The sequence below is a fragment of the Mastigoproctus giganteus genome, chromosome 4 (assembly GCF_048544385.1).
Source record: "Mastigoproctus giganteus isolate SK-2022 chromosome 4, ASM4854438v1, whole genome shotgun sequence".
Taxonomy (NCBI): Eukaryota; Metazoa; Arthropoda; class Arachnida; order Uropygi; family Thelyphonidae; genus Mastigoproctus; species Mastigoproctus giganteus.
This window is the reverse complement of record NC_143578.1, coordinates 203,516,646-203,543,248: the sequence shown is the minus strand read 5'-3', so window position 1 is coordinate 203,543,248 and position 26,603 is coordinate 203,516,646. Positions and strand designations below refer to the sequence as shown.

The 26,603-nt window shown below is 37.1% G+C and overlaps 1 protein-coding gene across 2 annotated transcripts in view; it reads left to right on the top strand.

Moving 5' to 3' along the window:
* LOC150087336 (golgin subfamily A member 2-like) overlaps positions 1–26,603 on the top strand; it is a 436,198-nt gene that overhangs the window by 357,445 nt on the left and 52,150 nt on the right. For both annotated transcript variants that reach the window (XM_090371141.1, XM_090371142.1), the window contains 2 exons: positions 2,540–2,610; positions 20,731–20,833. In XM_090371141.1, coding sequence (XP_090227267.1) covers positions 2,540–2,610; positions 20,731–20,833 — 174 coding nt within the window. The remainder of the gene's footprint in view (positions 1–2,539; positions 2,611–20,730; positions 20,834–26,603) is intronic.

Genomic DNA, 26,603 nt, shown 5'->3' with positions numbered 1-26,603 from the left:
ATATGTCACCAGTGATCAGAGTGAAGGTTTCAAGATAGTTTAAGAGATGGTAGTATATGGATTTTTCAATTACTTTGGAAAGAGTAAAGCTAAGGGCAGTGGCATTGATAATTGAAAGGGAGCAAAATGTTGTCCTTTTTAGGCAGTGCCTAGAAATGAGAATTTCCAAGGAAAATAAAAAAAAAAAACCACTTGGTAGAATAAGAAAGTGTAAAAAGGCAACTCAGAACAGAGTAAGCTAAGGATTAGAGGTTTTGAAAACACAAGGAGAAATGCCATAAGAACCTGGAGCTTTCTTGGCATAAAAATTGTTCAGAATTCTTTTGAATTTCTTCTGTCAGAAGACAGCAAGAGGCATTGAGTGGAGAGTATTTATTATGGTAAGAGATACTAAGATCGTTGATACAAAGTTAGAAGAAAAGTAGGAAGCTAGTAAATCAGCCTTATCTTTAGCTGAAAATAGAATACAACCATCAGGTTGTAATAGAGGCTAGAGTATAGATGGACAAAATTTGGGGCCAGTAGCTTTAGGAAGAGACCAGAATGCTCAACTGCCATTTGGACAAGAAGCAAGTTTTTTAATCTTTCGCTTCTCACACCATTACCTTGCTTCCTGCCTGTTCATGCCTTGCTTCTTGTTCAAATACAATGTTTCTACTGTTAGCTTATTCAAAATAGAGTTTGAGTTTTACTAGGCAGAAAATGAAGCTGGAGATTTGGATATAGACCAAATGCAGTAGGTTGCATTCTTATCTTGAATTGCTAAAGCAATGTGAGATAAGCAAATAATTAGGGCAACTGAGATGAGTAGTGCTCGAGGTAACTATTACTCATCTCAGTTATCAATCCCAATAACTGAGATTCTGTCAGAAAAAGTAAGTGAAGCTTTTAAATTGTAAGTGAAATGGACATAACTGGAACTGAGACTGCTTATCTGTGAAATGAATGAGGAAGTTTTGGGAGTTAATAACATTTTGCGGATCCATTTGTTCAATTAGTTTTACTGTACATATTGCATTCAGTAGGTGTGTGAAAATAGAGAAGGGAAACGTGAATTAATTAAACTTTTGGATATAGTGTATTGACAGTTCCTCCCTTCTGGATGGCTTCTAGAGAGTTACTAATAGGTTTGTCCCAGTGTATTATCTTGCAGCCGGCCTACAAAAATTGTTCTTCAGTTGTGCCCTCAATGTAAAAAATATTGGATTTCACCATATAATGCCCATCATAACTTCAAATGACATCAGTCATACTGCATGATAGAGGAGATAGCAAGTTGCTGGAGCTTTGCTCTGGGAACCATACATGGATTTCACCACTTCAATCCTCCGGTAAGTGGTGTTTTCACTGGGTGGTGAGGGTTATCTAACATTTAGTATTGCCTTGTGACACAAAGGGTTTGTCATTCCTCATGATGTGGATGCCACACCTTTACCATGTCTATAGTGATTCACATGTGGGTGGCTACCTCCATTTTCTTGATGCATTGTTGCCCAGCCTCAGGGATCATGTTGCATCATGGATGTGATAATCATATATTCTTGAATATACAATTCTCTATGTGGAAACAGTTAGTCACTTAAGTAAGTGGACTTAACTCCGCACAGTTACTTCATCTAATTACTTTTTCTTCATGCATGTATACACAAAAACCAAGAGATTTAGGGCACAGCATAGTTTCAGAAAATTTGCATGAACAAAGACTTCTTTGCTGTTTCCCATCAGTAACTGAAAGGAGGATATTGGCCAGTTCTTGTAGTGATCTGCATTCATCAGTAATAAACATTCACATGTTTAACATGTGAATTTTTCCTTTAAGGTTTTTTTATAGATTGTGTTCATTACTTTGAATGAAGTGACTTATGCTGCAACCTGGGAACTTCAGCATCTGAATTTTGCCTGATACATCAGTGGCCTCCTTAACAAGGAGGCCACTGATGTATCAAATTAACCCTTGTTAATGCAAATTAACCTTTGTTAATTTGCATTAACCCTTGTCAATACACTGTAAGGAGTTCACTGATGTATTTCAGTAACATTTGCCTTTAAAAATAGTTTGAAATTTTTATCAGTCAAATATTTGCATCTACTATGTGTTTAGCACACCTTTCCAATCTTTAAGCATATTTGACATTTATCTTCCACTGACAAAGAAGAATGAAAGTCCTCTGAAATATATTGAATGAAAGTCCTCTGAAATATATTGATGCAGTTTTTATTCCTACAGTATTATTTTTGACCTTTTCCTAGTCTAGACCCTTTCATAGTCTAGACTTTTCCATAGCTTGAGGCTTACGCCCTTAACGCTTTATTCGACCGTTGACTAACTTTAAACTTTTTTCTAAATTTTTATTTGCATTCACAGAATGCCTTCATTTCTGCATATGCTCAGTAATCTTGATATTATAAACTTTGCTGTTTATCATTTTGCTACAGATTAAGAACTGATCCCTTTATAAACCACATGGAATTTGTGTTATTTCATTCCAATATCATTGAATTATTATATGTTGTGCTTTTATTTATTGTTTAAAATTAGGTGATTCTGCTGAACAAGTAATACCTAAGGAAGACTATCAGAGATTGAAATGGACAATGAATATGTTGGAGGTAAATGACAGTTTTATTTTTTATCTATGTTCTTTGGACAATTTATGAAGAACACTACTTCCTCACAACAAAATCAAATATATCTCTACCTGCTGATCTCACATGTGTACGAGTATAGACACATTAACAACAGGCATTGCTGACAGCCATTTACAGTATATTTGTGTTAATGGCAGTGCATCTTTTCCTTTAGGATATTGTGTATTCCAAAAAGTAGTAATTAGAAACTGACAGATTAACAGTTTACTTAACTACTTCTGTTAAAAATATCTGACATGCCAAACCCTTTTATTTTTATAAAAATTAATGTATTTATTTTTGTAACACAAAGTTAATTTTTCAAAATGCCAAAATACAAAAAAAAAAAAAAAAAACTATAAAGTTAAAACAATAGGCTCTAGAACTTTATAATTTCTTCCTAGTAACGACATGAGAGAGAGAGAGAGATTGATTATATAAATCAGTGTTCAGATTTTATCTATTCATTAAAGGCAACAGACATGGCATTGCATATAAATGATTTCTCAGTATGTGCATGTCGTGATGTCCCCTAGATCAAGACTGTCATCAGTCCCCTACATCAAATTCATTAGATACCTCAAAATGAAGGCCCTGAGTGACAAGTGATTTTCTCTGAGATATATGTAGAGTGGAGTGCTCTTCCTAAGTGGCAAAGTTTAATTTCCTTTCTAGTGCCTTTCTCTTTTGTTTTTAGTGGTTCTGTGCTTCAAGTGTTAAAGTAAGAACACGGAAAGGAAAACTACCTTTCTTTATTCAGTGCGTATAAAAACACTAACTTCTACGACCACTTGGTCACTGGTGGCACTGCTCCTGCCTCCACGTGGCAGGGCCGGTAACCTGGAAGAAGAAAGTCCCTCTCCCAGGGCTAAAAGGAGCAAACATGGAATTTGATAATTTTCCTCCAATTGAGCTTTGACGCTCATATTCAAAAGTAAATGACACTGACCATGACACATCACAGTCAAAGACTGCAGACTGATAAAGAACAACCAGAATTCCCATCTTTCCTTATCTTCCACTCCTTGTCAAACAAATGCATGAGTACGCTCTTCCCATTTCTGATACAGAAATGCTTGGAAAGCTCAGCAGGTGTGCCTTAAATGGTGAAAAGACTTAGATCCGGAGATTTGCTAATAGAAAGTGCGAGTCATAAGCAATCAGATACTCTGCTGAACCTCTCAAACTTTGGTGGTATTCCCATGCATGTTACCCCACATGCAACACCAAATACCTCCAAAGGGCTAATTTCTGAGTGGGACTTGATCAACTCATAGAAGATGAGCTGGTTGAAGAGTTAAAAGAACAAAAAGTCATACAAGCTAAGTGGATTATGATCAGAAAAGATGGTCAGCTTGTCCCCATACGAAACATCATCCGTAAGTTTGGCAACTCTACATTCCTAATCCCATCAGGTGTTATAAGTGTCAAAAGTCTGGGCACTCTCAGACCGTCTTTCGAGGGGGATGCAGCATGCCCAAACTGTGGTTCAAAATCCCACACACAAACTGAATGTGATACTGAAACACCACATTGTCTGAACTTGAATATGCAGGGAATTGGCCAATACCCCACATATTCAAGGTCCTGTGAACTATGGAAAACAGGAAAAAAGGTCCAAAAATGCAAAGTAGAGTGGAAAGTGACTTACCAGGAGGCAAAGAAGCATATTATGTTTACCACACCAAAATATACATATGCAGTAGCATATGTATATTTTGGTGCAAAGAAATACCAGTCAGCAGCCACTCAAACTGATGTGTTAGTTCTCCCAACCATGTCTATTGCAGATTGGGCCCAAAAAATACTCTCAACCTCACAGCAATCTACTAAGGAACAGCATTGATAAATCGTGCCAACAACACACCAATTTCAGTATCACCAACTGCATCACAGTCTTCCTCAGAAACCATAAAAACTAAAACAGCAGTCCCAATACAGAAAAGTTGGCCAAATTTAACAAATATGGATACAGATGAAACATCAACCCAGATGAGCCACATTCTTAGATCTGTGCGCAGAAGATGACATGGACACAGGGCATCCTATCTTCTCGAAAAAAGAAAGAATAAAATTAGAGACAAAACAAGATTGGACCAAAAAAGCAGACTGCATCAAACCCAACCGCTAAAAACGAATAATGGATCACATCATACAGTGGAACTGTAGAGGCCTATGTAACAACATTGATGATAATCTATGACCTAATCCAACAGTATAGTCCAGTAAGCATATGTCTAATCTACTACCCAGCTAATTCCAAAATTCAACTAATCTACCACAACAAGTAATTCCAAAAATCAAGAACTATACTGTATATCAGCATAATAGAAATAACAATAACACTGTGCGTGGAGGTGTGGCCATTCTCTTAAACTCAAGAATACGATTGGAATTGAATTTGTTTGCTGATTGGAATTTGTTTGCTTCTAATATCTCATTCGACGATGAAATTATCAAGCACCAATCCATCAATAATGCCACACAAATCATGTTAATTAGGAATCATGTTAACAATAGTTTCAATCTACCTATCACCAAACAACGAATATACCATATTTCTTCGATTCTAACATGCCATCGATGGTAAGATGCACCTTAATTTCAGTTCCACCAACAGAAAAAAAAAAGCTTTGATTCTAAGAAAAAATAAATAAAAAAAAAGCTAAAATAAATCTAACAAATATTTTTATTATAATAGAATTCAATTTACTAACAACAATAGAATTTATCAGTAGGTATATTATTCATCACTATCTTCTGAACCGTCGATATCTGCATCTGAATCAATATCAGAGTCTACTTCACATTCAGGGTCAGGTTCTTCTGAGCCGTCATTATCTTCATTATCCCATAATATATCGTTTTCTGAGCCATCGAGAGCGTTGGTGATGCAACATTTTTTAAATGAGTGCTTGATTATTCTTTCTGGGATCAACTTCCAAGCTGTTGATACCCATTCTGCTAATTTTGATGCAGGTGCTTTCTTAATTTTTCTGGAAGGTGTCAACGGAAGGTTGTCGGTCAACAGCCAAGATTCATATTCCTTTCTCAAGTAATCCTTAAATGGTTTGTAACTGAAATGTCGAGTGGCTGCAGTTGACTAGTCATGCCACCAGGAATTGCAACGAAGTCACCACGTTTTTTGCATGATTTTATTTTTGACCTGTTACGACAAATGTGTACGAAATGCATCAAGCATTAGCATGCTAGGTGGGTTATGAAGACTTCCAGGACGTCTATTCCACACAACATTTAGCCAGTCTTCCATAAGTTCTGCTGACATCCATCCATTCATTTTTTGTGCACGCACAATAACATCTTTTGGGAAAATTTCATACTTCGGTATGGTTTTTCGATTTAAAATTAAATATGGTGGCAACTTTCGACCATCAGCAGTGATGCATAGCATCACAGTGATATGCTGCTTTTCATAGCCCATGCTTATAATCTTAATGTCTTTAGCACCTTTAGCATTGACTGTGTAATTTCAAGGCATATCAAAGAAGACCAGGGTTTCATCAGCATTTCCAATTTGACTAAACTCAGTTTCTTTTTTTCCTTAATTTCATCACCTGTCGCTGAAAGTTAATCAGCTTCTGTTAAAAATCTGCAGGGATTTTTTGACAGATAGATGTTCGGTGCCTTAACGATAATCCACTATGATGCATGAGTTTGTCGCACCAGCCGCGACTGCCTTTAAAAATTATTTTCTCTATTCTCAGGGACTTTGCAATTTCTCCAGCTTTCAATTACATGGCTTGTTGAGTGATAGGTAATCCTTTTGTGCGTGTCTCCATTACAAAATGTATCACAGCTTCATCAACTTATGGAAATCTTCCTTTCTTAGGTCCTTTAAAGCACTTAGTTGTTGCTTTGCACAAAAATATGGAATTGCGATCATTTCTCCAACGATGAACATTTACTTCACTAATGTCAAAATGTCGACCCGCATCTCTATTTCCATGTTCTTTTGCATACACAATAACTTTTAGTTTCAATACGGCTTCATAGTGCAGTCTTTTTGACATTTTAATGTGCAATACGGGATTAAAATGAACGAAATACAGTAACTCCACTTCTTACGTACTTTCAAAGATACAAACAAAACTTCCTAGTTTTTCGCTGAGTGAACTCCACTATAATGAAACAATGGTGGCTTCACATTTTGAAAGTGTGTGAAATCACTCACGCCACTTAATTCTCCAATGGAATTGTAGACAAACAAACAAACAAATTCTAACACTGTTGAATACTGGTGCAGATACTTACATTCATTTCGCTGCTAAAACAACTACAGCTATAGACTTGACAATCTGTTCTCCAACATTATATCCACTCATCCGCTGGTCAGCTCTGGACAATCCACTAAACAGTGACCATTATCTGATAATTTGTGAAATCTAAACAACTAGAATCCCTCAGACAAATAATACACACTTAAAATGGAAACTATCCAAGGCTGATTGGAATTTGTTTGCTTCTAATATCTCATTTGACGATGAAATTATCAAACATCAATCCATCAATGATGCCACACAACACATCACATCTGAGATTCTAAATGCTGCAGCCAAAGCTATATCCAAACTCTGTCTGGTTTTTTTAACATGCCAATCAGTGGTGGAGTGTGCATGCCAGCTTGCCAAAAAAAGAGAAAAACCGGGCATGGAACAAGTTTCGTGAACACTCAACAATGGAGAACCTTAAATTTCAAAAAACTTAAAGCAAAAGCACTTGTAAGGAAAAAGATTCTTGGATCCAGTTTCCTTACACTATAACGAAGAATACCAATAGCATTATAATGTGGAATAAAATAAGAAAACTAAACTGTAGATTTCTACCAGCATCCTCTACAATACTGAGATGGAATAGGCAATACTTATCATTTGCAATTGAAATAGCTAATGCTCTGGCAGAAAATTTTTGCACAAATCTCAGATACATCTGCTTACAAACTATCCTTTCAGCAACATAAAACAAGGGCTGAGCAATACAAATTAAATTTCAGCACAAGAGTAAATTTCCCATATAATCAAGTCTTTATAATTTTTGGAGCTACAGGATGCTCCAAACAAATCAAAAAATGGGGCATCAGGTCCTGATGGGATTTATTACCTCATGTTGCAACACCTAGACAAAAAAGGCATTAAATTCCTTATTGCTGTTTCTGAATCAAATCTTCTCTCAAAGCTACTATCCTTGCTCATGGTGTCATTCAACAGTACAATCTGGAAAAGATCAGACGAATCCATGCAACTATAGACCAATATCTCTTACCAGCTGCTTGGGCAAGACATTAGAAAAGATGATACACAATAGACTTGTATGGTACATAGAATCGCACTCAGTCATCAGTTGTAATCAATACGGCTTCCGCAAAAACCGATCACCATTAGACCTAATGGTGAAAGCTGAGAGTAATATACAGAACCCCTTTATCCAAAAAAAAAACATCTTGTCATGGTGTGTCTAGAAATTGAACCTTTCAAGTGAGTAATCGTAATCTCTTGTCCAAAGAGAAAGTATACCGCAGGGATCGGTACTCAGAGCTACACTCTTTGCTCTTAGAATAAACAGAACATTTTGTGTAACGTAGGCATCTTCTTTATGCCGATGACCTTGCAATATCTTACCATTTACAGAATATGTGTTCCATTGAAAGACAACTGCAACTTGCAATAAACAAAATAGTGTCATGGACTTCACATAATGGTTGTCTATCAGCAACCAAAATACAGCCATTCACTTTTGTAAAAAACGTCGGCCACATCCAGAACCTGAATTATCATTGGGAAATCAACCGATACCAATCACTAGTAGTATCCGATTCTTGGGCATGACATTTGACACCAAACTGCCATTCCAGAAACATATATTACAAACACAAACTGTCTGTACGAAAAAGCTGAATATACTTAGTCATCTCATCTGTGACATGGGGAGCTGATCGTTCTGCTCTACTCCACCTATACTGAGCTTTAATAGTTCTAGATTAGATTATCATGCTCCAATTTATGACTTTGCTTGAAAGAGACTCTGCTAGCATGTCTCAACACAGTACAACATAGTGCGCTCAGGATTGCTCTTGGGGCATTCAGGACTATATTATGGATTTTGTTTTTTTTTTTATATATATATAGGAGCATTAGCAACTAAGGCCATATTGCTCTGGGGATATGCGGTCATTATTGCCTGATCTTTCCACATCCCCTCCGTATTTGGTAGTCACGGGCTCCAACCCCGGTCTAATCAAGAAGCACTGCTGCTCCTGCCCACCTGGCTATGGAGGCGCCGATTCAGGACTAATCCAAGTGATTAGTCCTGAATGCCTATATGTAGGCCAATGAACCTCCACTCCACCTTCAGAGAAAGATGCTGCTCCTCAACTATGCAATTAAAATAAATAGCATTCCATCTCATCCTATCTGGTTACACCTCTATGATCCTTAATGGATAAACCTTATGAAAACAAACCTACAGGAATCTGCCTACAAGAACTAATTCAGCAGTGGAATATGCATTTGATCAATTCTCATCAAGACAAAAAAATTGTGCAACCTCCATGAAAAGCGTGCATGTGATGATTACTTCCAACATTGGGGGAAACACTCCCTGAACAATCAAACCTTTCAGAAACTGTATGCAGCCCACTCCTTGGCAAATGCACAAACTCTGCAAATATATATACTGACAACTCCAAAAGTGACACAGCTGTGGTTCTATCAACAGTCTCTGTCTCATTACCACAGAAATGCAATGTTTTCACAGAACTCTGCCATTAAGATAGGTTTGAACTTTCTTTCTAAAGATTTCACCCCGAAACATTTTATTATTTACACAGACTCTGAGTTCAGTGACTTCCATCCGTGGTAATTCTCGCTATCCACATCCATTTGTAAATCAAATAAGAAATCAAATATCAGAACTGCATAACAGTAAGCAGGCTGTCACCTTTTGTTGGATCCCAGGACACTCTGGAATACCAGGAAATGAGTGTGCAGATAAAGCCGCAAGTAATCCCACTGACAATGACCAAATCCAGATTCCTTACACAGGCTATAAACCAATTATATGCCAAGTATATAATTATAGTATTATTATATATATTATAGTATTCAATGAAATATGGACTGAAATTTGGTATAATCAGTTAAATAACAAGTCACAACAAATAAAACAGAATCCACAGCTATGGAAATGTAGAGTCCCCTCAAACAGACATGAAGAGGTTGTGCTTGCCAGAGCGTGTATTGGTCATACCCATCTTATGCAAGGCACCTCCGTAGCCAGGTGGGCAAGAGCACCAGTGCGTAGCACACGCTCCTTGATTAGACCAGGGTTCGACCAAATACGGAGATTTGGCCTTGATTAGACCTGTGACAACCAAATACGGAGGATGCGGAAAGGACAGGGAATGGCCACCGCATATCTCCGGAGCAATATGGCCTTAGTTGCTAATGCTCCTAAAAATCAAATAACTAACTAACTAACCATCTTATGCATCTCTATTTATTACAAGGAAATAATCCACCACTATGCTTGCACTGTGATTCACCACTGACCATAAAGCATACAGTCAGTCCTGTTATAACACGTGTTTACACTACACGAATTCGATCATACACGATTTATAAATAGGGGAACGATATCATAGATAACACGAACCGAATTCATTTATGCACGATTCCGCCTTTGTGTTTACAAGAAATAGCAGTTGGATGTGGAATCACCCCAACTGAACGCAACATGATAGGAATGAAGAGAAGATTCTGAAAATGTATTTGTTTTTTATATCAGTGAAGGGAAAACACATTTCGCCATAATAACGTAAAATTCCAGCTATCGGTATTATCACAAATGCAATTAGATCGAGATTACTAGTTTATAACAGGAACACAACTGGAAATTGTTTTTATTGTTTTATGAGAGTAACCCCCAGAAATGTGCTTTAGTAAAGTGTGAGCTAGTGGGGTGTTAATAGAGTTGTCTCTGCCTTTACGGTGTTGTTTATTCAGTCGCTACACGTGCGCACAGCTTTGTTTATGTGTATCAAGCGTGCCTCCTCATTTTGTAATTGTGCTTTATTCCCTAAAAATTAGTAAAATACTTAAAAGGTGCAAAAAGGAAGCATTCTGGTGAAGACACTTCAGATTCAGAGAGAGAGAGAGAGAGAGAGAGAGAGAGAGAGAGAGAGAGAAAGCAATATCGATGAACAGAGGCAGACTGGGTCAAAAATTCTTACCTGGGAAAATTTGTAGTGGCCTCATACTAGCACTTATGGCCAAAATCATACCGGCCTCCGATCCACTGTGGTTTCCCTGGTAAGGCTTATGGCCAGTCCGCCTCTGTCGATAGAGAAAAAAATATGAAATTGTGAAACATTTTGAGCGAAATGAAAGACCATGTGGTATTGCACGTGCTATAGGCCTAAATGAGGCAACGCCGAGAATTACAAAGAATGCAGAGAAAATAAAAACTTTCATAGCAGGAACAACTCAAAGTGTAATTAAAATCCATTAGATTAAGACACAAAGAATTGGAAGAGATGGAATGGCTGTGATCTGTTTGGATAGAAAATCAAACAAAAAACAAGTTTGCTTTTGATAGAAGCAAAAGCATTAGCAACATTTTATTACGTAATAGTTGTAATAAAATACGTAAGTATTTTATTATGATTATTTAAATTATGATTATTTGCATCATTCCAATCCCTTTCTAACTTAAATGAGTCTCTTCAACTTAGGCATATTATTGGGGATAACTCCAATTTATCTGAGTTTTTTATATATAAATATATATATATATATATACACTTATAAACTCATTTTATTAATCTGTACAGTCTCTCTCCTCGGGAAGAGGAACATTTTGGCAGTAGTAGCCCTTGCGCCATAAATACCACCAACAACAGCAACCTTAATTGAAGAAAGCACAACACACTGTATAACATTGAGATGGGTAGGACTTTTGGAACTCACTTCTTGACAGTGTATGGATGGTACACTGTCAGTATAATTGCCTACCCAGTATTCAGCATTTAACAAGATCTTTATATTTGAAGATACAGTGGGTGACCAGACCACTACTCCATAAGTAAGAATGGGCATTAAAAATATATAATAAACTGGCCTTTACCCAGTTTACTATATATTTTTATATAAAAAAGTACAAAATATAATTTTTTTTTTATATATATATAAAAAGGGATGATGAAGCACCCCATAAATCCTTAAGGCTAGGAACAATAGGAGTCAAACTTAAAGACAAGAAATTTAATTTTAAGTGGATTGATGTTTTAACCAGACACTTGTAAAATGATTAGTCTGATACTGAACTTTCTTAGTAAATCTCAGAAAAAGATTTGAGGTCACAGGACCTGTAGTCATTAGCATGTGAAAAAAAAAAAAAAAAAAAGTATTACTACAAGAAAATGGAAGGCAGAGTGGAATAATGTTGACCACAAGCATCGTTGAGGAATTCCAGCTTGCAGAGAAAACATAAGATTTTTGATACTGACTTAAAATAAAGTCACAAATTCAGGACAACTGATTTAAGTGAATCAGTTAGCAGTGCATCGAAGGTGATGCTGTGATTTTTATTATTACTGCCTGTCTATAGTTATTGGCAGTGTTGTTATTTGTTAGAAATGTATATCTTTATAAGACAGAGGTATAAATAAACTTAGTTAAATATTAATTTTAATCTACAAGGGTGATTCAAATGAATACCTCAACACCAATTAGATGTATATTATGGTAAATTGATAATGTTATGGCAAATATTAATTATCGTATTAATTAATTATCATAATAAATCTTAAGGTGATCAAAGTATGTTGTCAACACTGAGTGCCCACACCACCAGCTGTCATTGTAAAGTGTCAGAACCTTTGCAGTAAGACTTTTGAATGCAGAATGAATAAAACCCACTGAAACTTATTACAGAATGTTGGTTCAGTAAGGTGAAGCAGGTATGAAACATAGTAAGTCTATAAGAGAGTGAGTGAATAAAGTTGCAAGAAAAGTATTGAAAGTGCTGAGGATTCTCTTAAACCAGGGAATTCACATCATGGTGGGAAAACAAAATCCATAGCAGCAGAGGAAGAGCTCATACAAGAAAGCTGTCACACTTATAGGCATAAAACTAGATAGCGTAATACATATTACTGCATTAGCTTATTATGGTATTGTATAGTCAGTTGTAGTATAGTATAGCCTAATAATCAATTAAATTGATTAAACTTATTAATTTTCATTGTTAATTAATTAAATCATATTTAAATGGATTTAATCAATCCCCAGACTAGAGTAGCAAAGTTATGTGCACAATAGTGAGAATGCTGTGGTTCAGGGAGAACCGAAGGGGGCGATTCTCCAACGCATCACAGCCTAAAAAAAAGTGCAACTCTTGGAATGTTTGCGGAAAACTTTCTGAAACTGGACATGATCTAGCCAAGGAGGATGTCTTTGTGTGTATGTGCTAAGTGCAGAGAGTGTCAAGAAATTAAGCACCAACTCAGCGTTCACATGGGCATCTATCAGAGTTTGAAGAGTAGGATAGATGCCCTCGAAGGAATTAAAATAGGGGACCCATCAAGCTCTCAGCTGTCCAACTCAATGTCAGAGTTCACTCTTGTGCATCAGGCAACACAGCGGCAATCTTCAGGGTAGAATGCGCCAGTCCCACAATAGCTAGTTGTTGTTGGTGACTATTGTCAGGGAGACGGGAAATATATTGTGCAAAAAGGATATGTGAAACAGGAAGAGGGTAAATATAACCCTAATTCGTGACTTTTTTTTTTGACCAAGAGTCAAAAAAAAGTCATTAATTAGGGTTAAATTTGAAAGTGTCTGCAATTCTACCCAGACACGATAGGAGGGAGTATACGATGAGAGCCTTGTCAATCAATTCGGCCAAAGAGGGATTGTGCACGGCTCATGGGGTAGAATTTTTTTCAGCGTGGTCTATGCTTACTAACAGGAGAGACTGCTTCTACAGGGAAGGGATATACTTAAAATAGAAAGGGTGCAAGCTGATGCTAGGTGGGTCAGAAAATTGCTAGCTAGGGGGGAATCACAGACTAATAGATTAATAGTAGCTGCAGTCATCGGTGTAAGTGATTCTCGCACTGCTTCCATTGCAATGAGAACCAGCCTGGAAAGCAAGGTGCTGGGGATTTCTAGAACTGCTGGGAGTTATCATGGAACAAGTAAATACATGTGCTGTGTTAGGATAACTAAAAGTAAGAATTGGGGCATGTATACTTGCATGTACAACAATGCTAGGAGTATAGTAAAGAAATTTGATGAATTGATTTGATTGATTTGAAGGTGCCAGTGAAGACATCGAATGTGAATATTTTTGAGATATCAGAAACTTGGTGTCACACAGAGGTAAAGATTGCAGAATTCGAATTTGGCAAGTACAATCTGTACAGAATGGATAGACAGGATAAGGAAGGGGGATTGGGCTAATACTGTTAGTTAAGAAACATAAAATCTAAGGAAATGCATCCAACTGACATCTGGCACACTATGGCCATAGTTGCCGATGCGCCTAATAAATCCCTAATCCAACAACAGCCACCAAATGCCTCTACTAATGCTAATGAGGTCTTGATTGGATTGAGCAAGCTCAATACTAATGGGATTCTTCCTCTTTCTCAGATTACTCACCTGAGGGGGACATTTCAAATTGAGGAAATACAATTGTAGAATGCATGTGCGGAAATTTGCCTTTAGCCAGCAGGTTGTTGATAGTTGGAACAAACTTCCATCTCTTGTAAATGGAGGTTAGCAATTTAAATAAGTTCAAGGCAGAAGTAGAGAAACATTTGGAGTGAATGGATGAGTGAAATGGGAAGGGGTTTTATTTTATTTATTTATTTTTTTGACTGATGCTATGTAAGCTTGCTTTCTTTTTTATTTCTTTTTTTTATGAAAACTCCAAACACGAGGTACAGAACCTATAGTACTTAGTACCGTGTATGGATTGGAGGTTGAGAAGACAAAAGAAGATATTTGTTGACATTAGACTTGAACTTCTGTAGACTGTAATTTTCAACAAATCCATAGAATGGAAGATTGTTCCAGAAAACGGCAGTTGAGTGAATAAAAGAGGAAGAGGAAAAGTTGGTTCTGTGAGTTTGAAGTCAGACAGTAAATGGCTGGTGGCGGCACGTGTTCAGACTCTTTTGAAAGAGAGAGCAGGAATTATAGAAGCCAATTCAGAAGAACAGTGCCTGGAAGTATCTGTAAAAATGGCATGCAGCAGAAACAGCATGTCTATGAGACCTAGCGTGGAGAGACCACGCTAGAAAGGAGTGATTAATTAACCAAACTGCCCTCTTCTGAATGGAATCTAGAAGCCTGAGAGAGGTTTTGGGGGAACCGTCCCAGATGTGGGAACAATATTCCGTGGTAGGGCGGGTTTGCGGTTTGTACAGAGCGAACAGCTGTTTGGAGGAAAAGTAACGCCGAGACTGAAAGAAAACCAAGCTTTTTAGATGCAGAGAAAGCAATATTTGTAACATGCTTGTGCCAAGAGAGAGAAAAGAAGTCAGGGTAATCCCCAAAAGAGATTTATCACCTTGACTAGAAATAGCAGCAGTAGAATCCTTTTTGCAAGATGTAAGACAGAACTGAGTTTTAGAAGGATTGAATTCAACTAAGCTGTCTTTGCCCCACTAGAGAATTACCTGGAGATTGACATTTAAGGAATGGTAATAGATATTCGAGAAGTTGAAGCTGATTGAGCAGGGCAAGGTTTCTCAAACTGGAAAGTGGAATGCAATGTGCTATCATCAGCAAAACTATAGATAGGATTTCCGGTCTATGGAAGGTCATTAATATACAAGAGGAACCTTGGGGGACACCAGCATTAGTGGAGAAGTTAGAAGACAGAGAGCCATCTACCATCACCAAGGGTAAATGACTCTCTGCAGCTTTTTTTGGCGGTTCCCCCAAACACGATCGAAAGCATTTGAGATGTCAAGAGCAACTGCTTGTGTTCCACCGAACTTTACCATTGAATTTGTCCATAAATGGGTAATATAAGCCAGAATATCACCAGTGGATTGACACTGGTGGAATCCATACTGGCGATTGTTGATCAGATGGTAGGTTTCTAGATAGTTGGAGGTTAATTGATTTCTCCATTACTTTAGAAAGAGTAGAAGTAATTGAATGGGAAGGTGACTTGTGACCCTTTTTAGGAACTGGCTGGATATGAGTAAATTTTCAAGCAGAAAGAAAAACATCTTTGTAATAAGAAAGTGAAAAAAGGCAGCAAAGAACAGGAGTAAGTTCAGGAGCACAGGTTTTGAGAACAAGTGGAGAACATCAGGACCTGGAGTTTTCTTAGCATCAAGATTCGTCAAAATCCTTTTGACGGAAGACCACAGGAGGCATTGAATGGAGCATGCTAGGAATTGTGGGATGTGTGTTACCAAGATCATTAATACAAGAGTTGGAAGGAAAGTAAAATGCTAGCAGGTCAGCTCTATCTTTGGCTGAAGTGGCAATAGAACCATCTGGTTTTGACAGAGGGAGAGCAGAGATGGGCAAAAGTTGCAGCCAATAGCTTTGGCAAGAGACCAGAATGCTTGGCTATCATTAGGGTAAGAAGTAAGTTTTCTACTCTTAGCCCATTCAAAATCTAGTTTGGCAGTAGTTTGTGATTGATAACTGCTTTACAATTTTTGCAAGTTCTGGTGAAGGCAGAAAATGAAACTGCAATATTGGAAACAAGCCAATTATGATATGCAGCGTTCTTCTCTTGAACAGCCTTAGCACATTTATTGGAATACCAAGGACGAGATTTTAAGGTGGGATGTGGAATAAAGGATTCCATGCCTACAAGAATAATTTCACTGACACGATCTGAGCAAACGTTGACATCATAAGTTTTGAAACAGTAATCCAACCAATGCAAAAAAAAGAAAAGAAATCTCGCAGTTCATCCCATTTTGCATTCTTGTAATGCCAAACAATATGAGGTTGGGAATAGCCATGAGATAAAGGCTCCATTGGAGAAGAGACAATCACCAAGTTGTGAACTGAGGTGAGGTGAGGTGCCTAATGTAACATTCACTTTGACCGTGTACTTAAAAGGGTTGTTATTGAGAAAAAGATAGTGTGTTGGCCGTATGGTTAGGTTTGTCCAGTATTTTTGTAGGTAAATGAACAATCTGTGCAAGGTCATTAGTAATTGCAAATGCTTCAGCATCTCAACCAGCTGGGTCTGTGTAACTAGAAAACAGAAACCATCTGGAGTTGTGAACATTAAATTTACCTCACTGTTAGGAAAGTTGGACTAGAGAAAGTCAAGTTGCAAAGAGAGGAAGTCAAAGAGTTCCAAGTGATTATTGGAATTGGGAGAACTGTAGAGACAGCAGATGAATTTGACACAATGAGGTAGAGAGATTTTAAGCCAGAGAAGATCGAAGAAAGTAGATTCCAAATTACCAAGTCTCTGACAGGGAATATCAGAAAGGACATATGCACAAGTACCTTTGAGGTGAAAGGAATCATACAGCGAATAATTTCGCCAACTGTGAGATGAGCAGTGGTTGAATCAACCGATAACTGAAATTCTGTCAGAAAAAGTACATAGAGTTTGGCAGATTGTAAGTGGAAATGGACATCATTGAGATTAGAACCGAGACCACATATATTTGTGAAATGAACTAGGAAGTGTTTGGGAGTTTAGATCTTTTTGCAGGTATGTTTGCTGTATTAGTTTGACAATTCATTGTGTATTCACTAGTAAGAAAAGGTGGGGGGGGGACATACTGTATGAAGTAATGAAATTTTTTGATATGGGTACACGTGGGAAGAATATACCCCGATTCTTAACCTAACGTGGTCTTGACAATGCCCCCCCCCCCCGCTTATGCACTACTAACTCCTTCCAGTCTCAATCTGGCAGAGTAGAGGCAGCAAGGTAACTCACTAGGAAGCCTCCTAGAGAGTTACCAATAAGTTCGGTCCGGTGTACTAACTAGCTGCCTGCCTGCAAATACCGTTTTAGAGCTGTACCCTCAAAATATAAGAAAGTCTGTATCTCGCCACGGAGTTCATCATAACCTCAAAAGACATCAATCATACTGCATGATGGAGGAGATGGGAGAGGGTTGACCAGAACTTAGTTCTGGAGACTAAACATGGGTTCCACCACTTCAAGTTTCCAATAAGCAAAGTGGTCATATTTGCACCGCTTGATGAGAGTCATCTACCACCTAGTTTTGCCTGGTAACACAGGTGGCGGCATTCCTCCGTGTGGTGTGGGCACCACACCTCTACCCCTGATTACCTTGGTTCACACCTGGGTTGTCACCCACAGTGCGCTTGCACATTGGGGTTATACCCAGGATTACTAACAGTCCCACCATCGTGAAGGTGCAAGCAGAGGATTTGGCTGTCACAGACCATCCGGACTTCGCCAAAATTGGGTCCACTTGACTTAGTGTCACCCAAATATCAGTTCTATCAGCGTTTTAGACTCCCAGGTTGCAAGCACAGCTTGTCTGGCATATCTGAGAGAATGTCTGCGACAGTCTCAAGGACCGTCATATGCCTCAACTAACATTAATGGTAATGTCTGAAATTTCAGTTTTAAAGTGTATAAACTTATTTTAAAGTTTATAAACTATATAATATTCATAAATTAGTTCCTAGTTATAATATACACTCGTTTAATTATTTTAAAACCTTTTACTACTTGTTTTTTGACATTTTATTGACTTTGACGTGGCATTTATTTTTGAACTTGGTTCTTCATGACCAGTTGCCTTTGCACCATTGAAAATAGAATCAATTTAGACACTGATGGGGAAGAAAAACCTTCTTTCACATGTATGGACTGTGATATCAAAACCAGTACCAATGAATCAGTTCTGGATCTTTATGTAGAAGAGAATATAGACACAGAATTAGCAGTCCAGGAAAGACAGCAGATTGCCACAAACAAATAACTAAAGATCAGCCAGATCTAAAATGCAACCCACAAAAACCGATAATACAGTACTTTCTCCAAGAGAAATGCAGAAATGTGCAAGTTCTGATGAATGACCTGATCAACCAATACCATCCAGTAGCTGTTTGCAAGAAACCAGTTTAACACATATATTTCCCTCAATGAAAAACATATAAAATATGTAGAAACAACAAACCTCTGCACGTGGAAGTATAGCAATTTTAACTGTCTCTAAAATATCCTCTTGCCATATTCTCACTTAGATGTCATTCACATGAATGCACTAGGAATAACACTTTTTTTTTTTTTCCAAATAACTTCTAAATGCAAAAAAAAAACTTAAACCCTGTAATGCAAGTGCCAGCACCCTTCTGTGTTCTTGTTGACTTTAATATGCATCACCCATTGTGGAACCCCCACACACACATCCCCACATGGACTAAAGAGGATATCTCACTGAAACTTTACGGGACCAACATCAACTGGCCTTACTAAACGCTAGCTTACTATTATGTTCTCTCCTCCTTCCAAAGAGTATAGAGTGGACTATTCTTGATGATCTATGCAATAGTGAATGGACCATCAAGTGACGATTTTCTAAGCACCAGAAATTTTCTAATCTGGTGGGAGGAGATTCAACAGTCAAATAGTAAATATCCCTCCCAATAATCTATCCCAGTCTTAAGCACTGAACAAGAAATATCCTCTCCCAAAGAAATAACCAATATTCTTTCAGAAACCTCTTCTGAATTATCTGCAGCATCTAATTATAACAGCTCTTTTTTACAAATCGAAAATTTAGCAGAAAGAAGTATGATGAATTTTAACCAGACCCCCATCTGTTGATGATATCCAGCTTTTCAATCTAACTGAACTCCAAGAGGCCGTAAACAGATCAGCCAACAGTGCATCTAGACAGAATGGAATATACTATATAATGATAAAACATCTAAACAATAGAGCTATGAATTCGCTGTTTTTATAATTGGATCTTTCTCTTATGTACCTATTCAACCTAATGATATCACACTGTTATCTTAGCCTTTCTTAATTGAGGAAAGGATCAGTCACTCCCATAAAATTATCGAACAATCTTCCTCACTATTTGTTTCAGTTAGAATACACTTAAGGTGGATTCTTCAAACAAAAACACTGCCATACAATAATCAGTTAGGATTCCAAAAAAGCAGATTTTTTGATCATATGGTTAAAGCTGAGACTGGTATTCATATTGCTTACATCAAAAATTCACCTTTGATGATGAATTTTAACGGTAAGCCTCAATATTGAAAATACCTTTGATATTACATGTGGTATCAAAAGCGTTTTCAATATTGGGACTAAAACACTTTCTATTCAGTATGCACCAGTTCAGAAATTTTTAATTTTACTTGAAACATAAAAATTTAAAATAAGAATCCTATACCTCGCAGAATACTGCATCAGGTATACACTACATGTGAAAAGTTATTTATGTTTCAGGTGCAGTGTACTAGATTCACTCTTATCCAGGGGTTAAATTTTTAAAATCAGTTTTTATTTTTGTGTGCCTAAGGAGACTGACTGTTGTCTATTTGAGATAGAAAGTTATAGCATCAGTGCTATAAGTTGTGGATCCCTTGCTTTAGATTACAAATTATATTTGTAAGTAAATTTTAATCATCTCCATCACAGAAATGTAACAGAGGTAAAAGTAAGCTTGATATACAAATAGATCTTTATTATATTACATCTTAAGCAAAAATAGCATTCCCCTTTTTTTCTTGCTAAACTTCACATATTGTATGCTTATTTGTTTTTACTGTGGAGGGAATTGTTCATATGCTTTCAAGCAACTACCAATGACAATAAAAATGTTTCACAGTAACATATGAATTGCAGCAACTGTGCATCACCTGTCTTCTATTTTTATACTGCAGTATTAAGTCATGACTAAAAACGTTGGGTATCATTGGTTTAAAGCATTTATTAATGCACCACTGAAAGTAATTGTGTATCATTTCCATTTGTATAAGGAAGTGATAAATCATTTCAGAACTGATGTTGTAAGTCATGTAATACCGTTTAATAATGCAATGTGTTTTTGGATTTTTTATGGAGTTCATTTTTTATTTTCCCTTTTAGGAGAGGTTTTTACAAACCATGGATCAAATTGCAGAATTGTCAGAACAGAAGCAACAGCTTGAACATCTGGTTACCCAACTACAAGGAGAAACTGATACTATAGGTAAAATGGCATATGATTTATTAGAAAGTACACTTGAACTGTATTAAAATAAGTGCTTTACAATGCAAACTCAATTTAATGGGACAAGCACCATCACATCAGACCATTAATTCTACATGAGGACAAAATCATTATAGATAAGAGCTGAGTTGCAACTTCACTATATCATGTGACAACTTTTTGTATCGAGATGAGCTTATACAACATTCTGCCAGTGTTTGCATGAGTAAACAAAATAAAACAGGCAAAGTGAAATGGGTGAATGACCCACAGTACAGGTAACCCTCGTATAACACGGTAGTTAAGTTCCTATAAAATGTCGTGTTGTGTGAAACCGTGTTATGTGGGACTAAGAAAAAGTAAAAAAGGGGATTACATTGCAAAAACTAACAACAATGCCCTATTTTGTTAACAAAAATACACCATTGTAGATTTCGTGTATCTTCTGCTCTCCTTAAAAAATCAGTAATTTGGGTTTGTTTGCTTTTGCTCAACAAATCTTCCATGAATTTCATCGTAATTAAGCATTTTTGAAGCTACCTTTTGAACTTTGGTCTCCTTTCATTCAAAAATAAGATTCTAATTGCTCGGCTATCTTTATGCTTTCCTGTATGCTTTTTACTGTAAAATTTGGAAGTTTAGAATTTTCATCTGCTCTATCATCCTCGGAATTGATTTGGTTTTACCTCCGATGCCATTTCCACCAAATACGTTCGCCAGCATCTTTTTCTACTGGTAATTCTTGAACATCTTCAGTAATGGTATCTTTATTTTTTTTAGGAGCATCTGCGACTAAGGCCATGTTACTCTGTGTATATTGTCTATAAATTGCATGTGTCTTCAAGTCGATTTTCTGTTTTTCTGGTGGAAAAACCCCTAGTTTCCGGGAGGGAAAACCGTGCTACCCTCTCCCGACTATCTCAGCCACATTGTGAAAAATATCCATAAAAATTCCTCCTGTCATCGACGGGATTCAAACTGTGGTCTTTTCCACCCAGTGTGGAGTAGATGGTAATTCTATCAACTGTGCTACCCACAAGGGCTTCAGTAGTCATATCGTCAAAACCTTCCCTTCCTACTAGCGTACCAAGTTCTGCTATTGCACCGATTCCATTTTCTGAATGAACTCACTATGGCCATACATTTTTCCACATACATTTAACGTTTGACAACTTTACTTATTTCAGCGATAAAGCTATAATTCTGATACAGTCCACAATTGAGAAATGTTTCCATGCCTCCATTACTTCAATGGATTCGGAATCAATTTTTTTCCAAAACCCATTGTGACGGTTTTTTGATGTAATGAGTTTTAAAGGTGGATATAATGCCTTAATCTAATGGCTGAATAAAAGAAGTTGTATTAACCTAGTGCAACTGTGGTGTTAGGAACATAACTTCAACATTTGGATGACTTCTTTTGGATGGCCTGGTGTTCTATCCAATAGTAATAAAACTTTGAAATCTAGATTTTTCTACAAGTTCAATAGTATAGAACATAACACGAGGATTTCCCAACAAAATAAAATACAGGGGTTTATCAGTTATTTTTTTTGACTAGCGAGTCAACAGCGGGAATTCAAAGAGAGTAGAAATGTTGAAAAATGACATCCAACACAATAGCAGGGTTTCCCCCACACAAAAGCTCAAAAATACCCTGTTATGTGAGATTTACCGAAATTCTCTAACCGTATTAGAGCGAAACCATGATATATAAGTACCGTGTTGTGTGAGGATTGCTGCAATTTATCAATGAAGTTAGAGCAAAACCATGTTGTAGAAGTACCGTGTTATACGGGGGTTACCTGTTACTACATATCTTTTATTACTATATTATTACTTTTGTTATCATTTCATTTGTGGCTTTCTAAATGTAAAACATTGCATGTCTAGAAATCCAAATTTTGTGTCCAGTCCTAACAACTGAATATGCCATTAAAAACAAAACCAATCAACCTGTCGACTAAAATAAATTATTTAGATCACAACTTAAAACTGGAAATTGTATAACTGTGAAGTCAGTGGGTTATTATAAGAGTAATATTTCATTACATTCTATGCGGCAAAAAAATTAAAATTTAGTATTAGTCATATAGTGCAAGGAAGCGAAAGTCTTTTGCTGCACCAGTGAAAAAAATAATTTATTTTTTAATAAAAAATACTAATTGGGTTGTTAAAATTGAAGTATTCCTATGTAGATGGCTCTGGAGCGAGTTCTAAGGCTCATACTGAAGAGAAATTTGGACAACAGGTACAATAAAGAATGCACTTGCCATTTATTGGGAAAAAAAAAAATTAGTTGCAAAATTTGTCACGGTATGGTGTGTAACTATCTGTTACGATTATGCAAATAACTTACAATTATTTGCATAATTGTAAGTTATTGCTCTAGCACCACTACTCTGCTCTACTATACTGTATAAAAACAAAGCAACCTCTTCAAAATCATACAGTAGATGTTTGCCAATGCCAGCAACGCTGCAGGAAAACTATTAGTGAAGCTGTACTATCAGAACAGCAACAATGCAGCTGCGGCTATTAGAGAATTCAAGCGTCAGAACCGCATAAAGCGTGGACCTGTGACTGTTTGTGCTGTCCGCAAAATGATTGTGGAATTTGAAGTGACAGGACATCTTGGTGTTCAACCACATAGAGGTCAAAAACAAGTGGACTCCTCATGTTGAAAATGTGGCTATGACTGTCGTGGATTTATCAAGTCAATCTCCATGTGGTAGTGCAAGTGTTCCAGCTGTTTCTCATGAAGTGGACATGCCATATTCCACTGTAAGGCTAGTAATGCGTCAGGTGTTGCGGTACTATCCTTACAAGATGCACATGCTACAGCAGCTAAAGCATGGTGATGCAGATATTCGTTTCACCTACTCACTTCAGTTTCTGGCGCGAATGACAGCGGATATCACTTGGCCATGGAACATCCTTTGGCGTGATGAAGCCCACTTCTGCTTAAATGGACAAGTGAATACTTGTCCATTTAACACTATTGCATTTGGGCAACAGAAAACCCTCGGATTATCCAAGAGGTCCTGTTGCATTCTCCAAAAGTGGTGACCATAAATCCACACCACAGTGTGGTGTGGATTTACGGCCATATTTTTTTGAACAGGTAACACTGACTGGACCCTGCACCTGTTCCATCACTGGACAGCAGTATTGTGAAATGTTGGGTGCCTTCGGGATACCATATTCATGCAAGATGGTGTGCGACCCCCCCATCCACTGTTGTGTCCAAAGATTGTTAAGGCAACACTTTACAGATGAACGGGTCATCAGCTGTTGTTTCCAGACATCTTGGCCACCCTGATCACCAGATCTCACCCCATGCGACTTCTGGTTGTGGGGTTTTTTGAAGAACCAGGTGTGTTGTGAAGGATGTTAAACTCAAGTAGATGTGAAGGACAGCATTAGATGTCATGTACTGGCTATTCCAGTTGACATTACGTTCTGCTGTAGAAAATGCTGTTCTTCGAATGGAAACTGTTGACCAAAATGGAGGACATATTTAACAATTGTAGCACTGTTCAAGTGATTTGTATTGCCACAGTACCATATAGTGACAAATTTAATAATTTTTTTTTTCCAATAAATGGCGAGCGCATTCTTTATTGTACCTGTTGTCCAAATTTATCTTCAGTACTAGCCTTAGAACTCGCTCCAGAGCCCTCTATGTAGGAATACTTTGATTTTAACAACCGTGTACTTAATTGATTCCCTCCTCACATATATACCTCTCCAGCTGATCTTTGAATTTCCCCAAGCTGTCAGCCTCAACCACCCATGAATGCAACTTATTCCAATGATTAACCACTTGCTGGCAAAAAGAAAACTTTCTGGAATCATTTATAATTGTGAAAATTTCACCTGCATTCATTTTAATACACCTCATTTATAACTTCTCTATAGGGACCTTGTTACTAAGGCTCTGTAGCCCAAATATTCAAAATCTTTCCTGATATCCATACCCTTTTACCAATCTCACTACACATGTTGTCCTTTCAAGAAGCTAATAATGTCTGTTTTTTTACGATGAAGTCTTGCAATTGCTGTATATGTTGGGATAACGACTTTACTATCACTACAAGCAAATATTTGATAAATCATCCATAGGAAAACAATGGGTCTTCATTTCTACACTGCTCACTTTATCATAACTCCTAAATCCCTTTCTTCTTATACTGTTTTTAATTCAATCCAATGAAGTGTGTGAGTTATTTTGGGGTTGCTGTTCACCAAGTGACCTTGAATTTTCTTTCATTAAAACATTGCTACCACTTTTCTGACCATCCCTTAAGACTGAGTCACCCTGAAGAAGTGCTGCTTGGAGCTGATCACTCACTACCAACCTTGACAATATATGCAAATTTTGACATCATGCCCTGTATCCCTTCGCTGATGTGATTTAAGCTAGTCCAAAGCAACAATGGTCCTACTATGGATCCTTGGGGAATCTCTCCATTATTCACACTAACTATTAATCACAATGATTTACCTCCTACCCTGTTGTCTCCACTGATATACAATCCCCCTAAGGAATATTACTATGATTCCAGTTTGTTCCAGCTTATACAGTCACCTCTCATGTGGGAGTGAGTCAAATGCTTTGATGAAATACAAGTAAACAATGGAAAATTATTTCCAACATCAAGTGTATGATTGACTCTGTCAAAATAACTAACCAGGTTGGTTAAACATGATTTTCCCTTTACAAAATCATGATGTTTTCTTCAGAATATTTCTAAATGATCCTGTACCATGTCTTGATCATTGCTTCCTTGGTTTTCTTACCACTGAAGTCAGACTGACTGGTCATTAGTTATCCACCTCACTCCTAGAACTGCCTTTATGTTTTGAGATACATTGTCGCTTATCCATTCCAAAGGAATCTCTTCTGAGACCATTGATGTCCTCATAATTAACCTTAATGATATAACACACTCTCCCTCAAAATTACCTGGTGTATGCCATCAACTCCAGGAGTCTTACCTTTAGTCCTGAACATTTTTCTATTAAATAATCTTCTGAAATTTCAGTATTGCTAATTTCATGCTTCTCCATTTCAGTTGCATAGTTTCTCATGGGATCTATAAAATATCAATGCAAAGTAACTGTTCATTTAACAATTTGCCCTATTTTTCCCCAGAAAAAAAAAAAAAAAAGACAAATTTCAGCAGCACAAACAGACCATTTCTTGGAAGCAGACTGAAGTAAATCTTAAAACAATGTACACAGTTAGGCAATGGAAATTTCATGGCTTGCACTCTAATATAAATGACGTGTGCAACCCCATTGATCAGTACCAGCCTATAGTTGTCTTCAGGAAACAAATCCTACTTTAAAGGTAGTTGTATGCACAACAAAAGGCTATATCACTTACAGAAATGATCTCACCACCTCAAATAGTGCTCATGGAGAAGTAGCAATCTCCTTAGTTCTAAAGTGCCATCCAACCATATCCTCTACAAATACCTTTGGAAGCCATAGCAGTATGCATCATGATCCAAATTACATTAACATCTTATATTAAAGTATCTCTTTATATTTCCCTCTAAAATCATATTGCATAACAAGGACCTTAAAAACTTTGTTGCTTAGCTACAATCCTCATTTTTGCATTCCAGAAGATAGACATTAGTATTAGTAGTAGCAAATGATGCAAGAAAGCAAGCTTATACAGCATCAGCAAAGAAAACTATGCAGCTCATCTGTCCATCCCCTCTAATCATTTGCCTAATTCATCCTCAAATTTATTCAG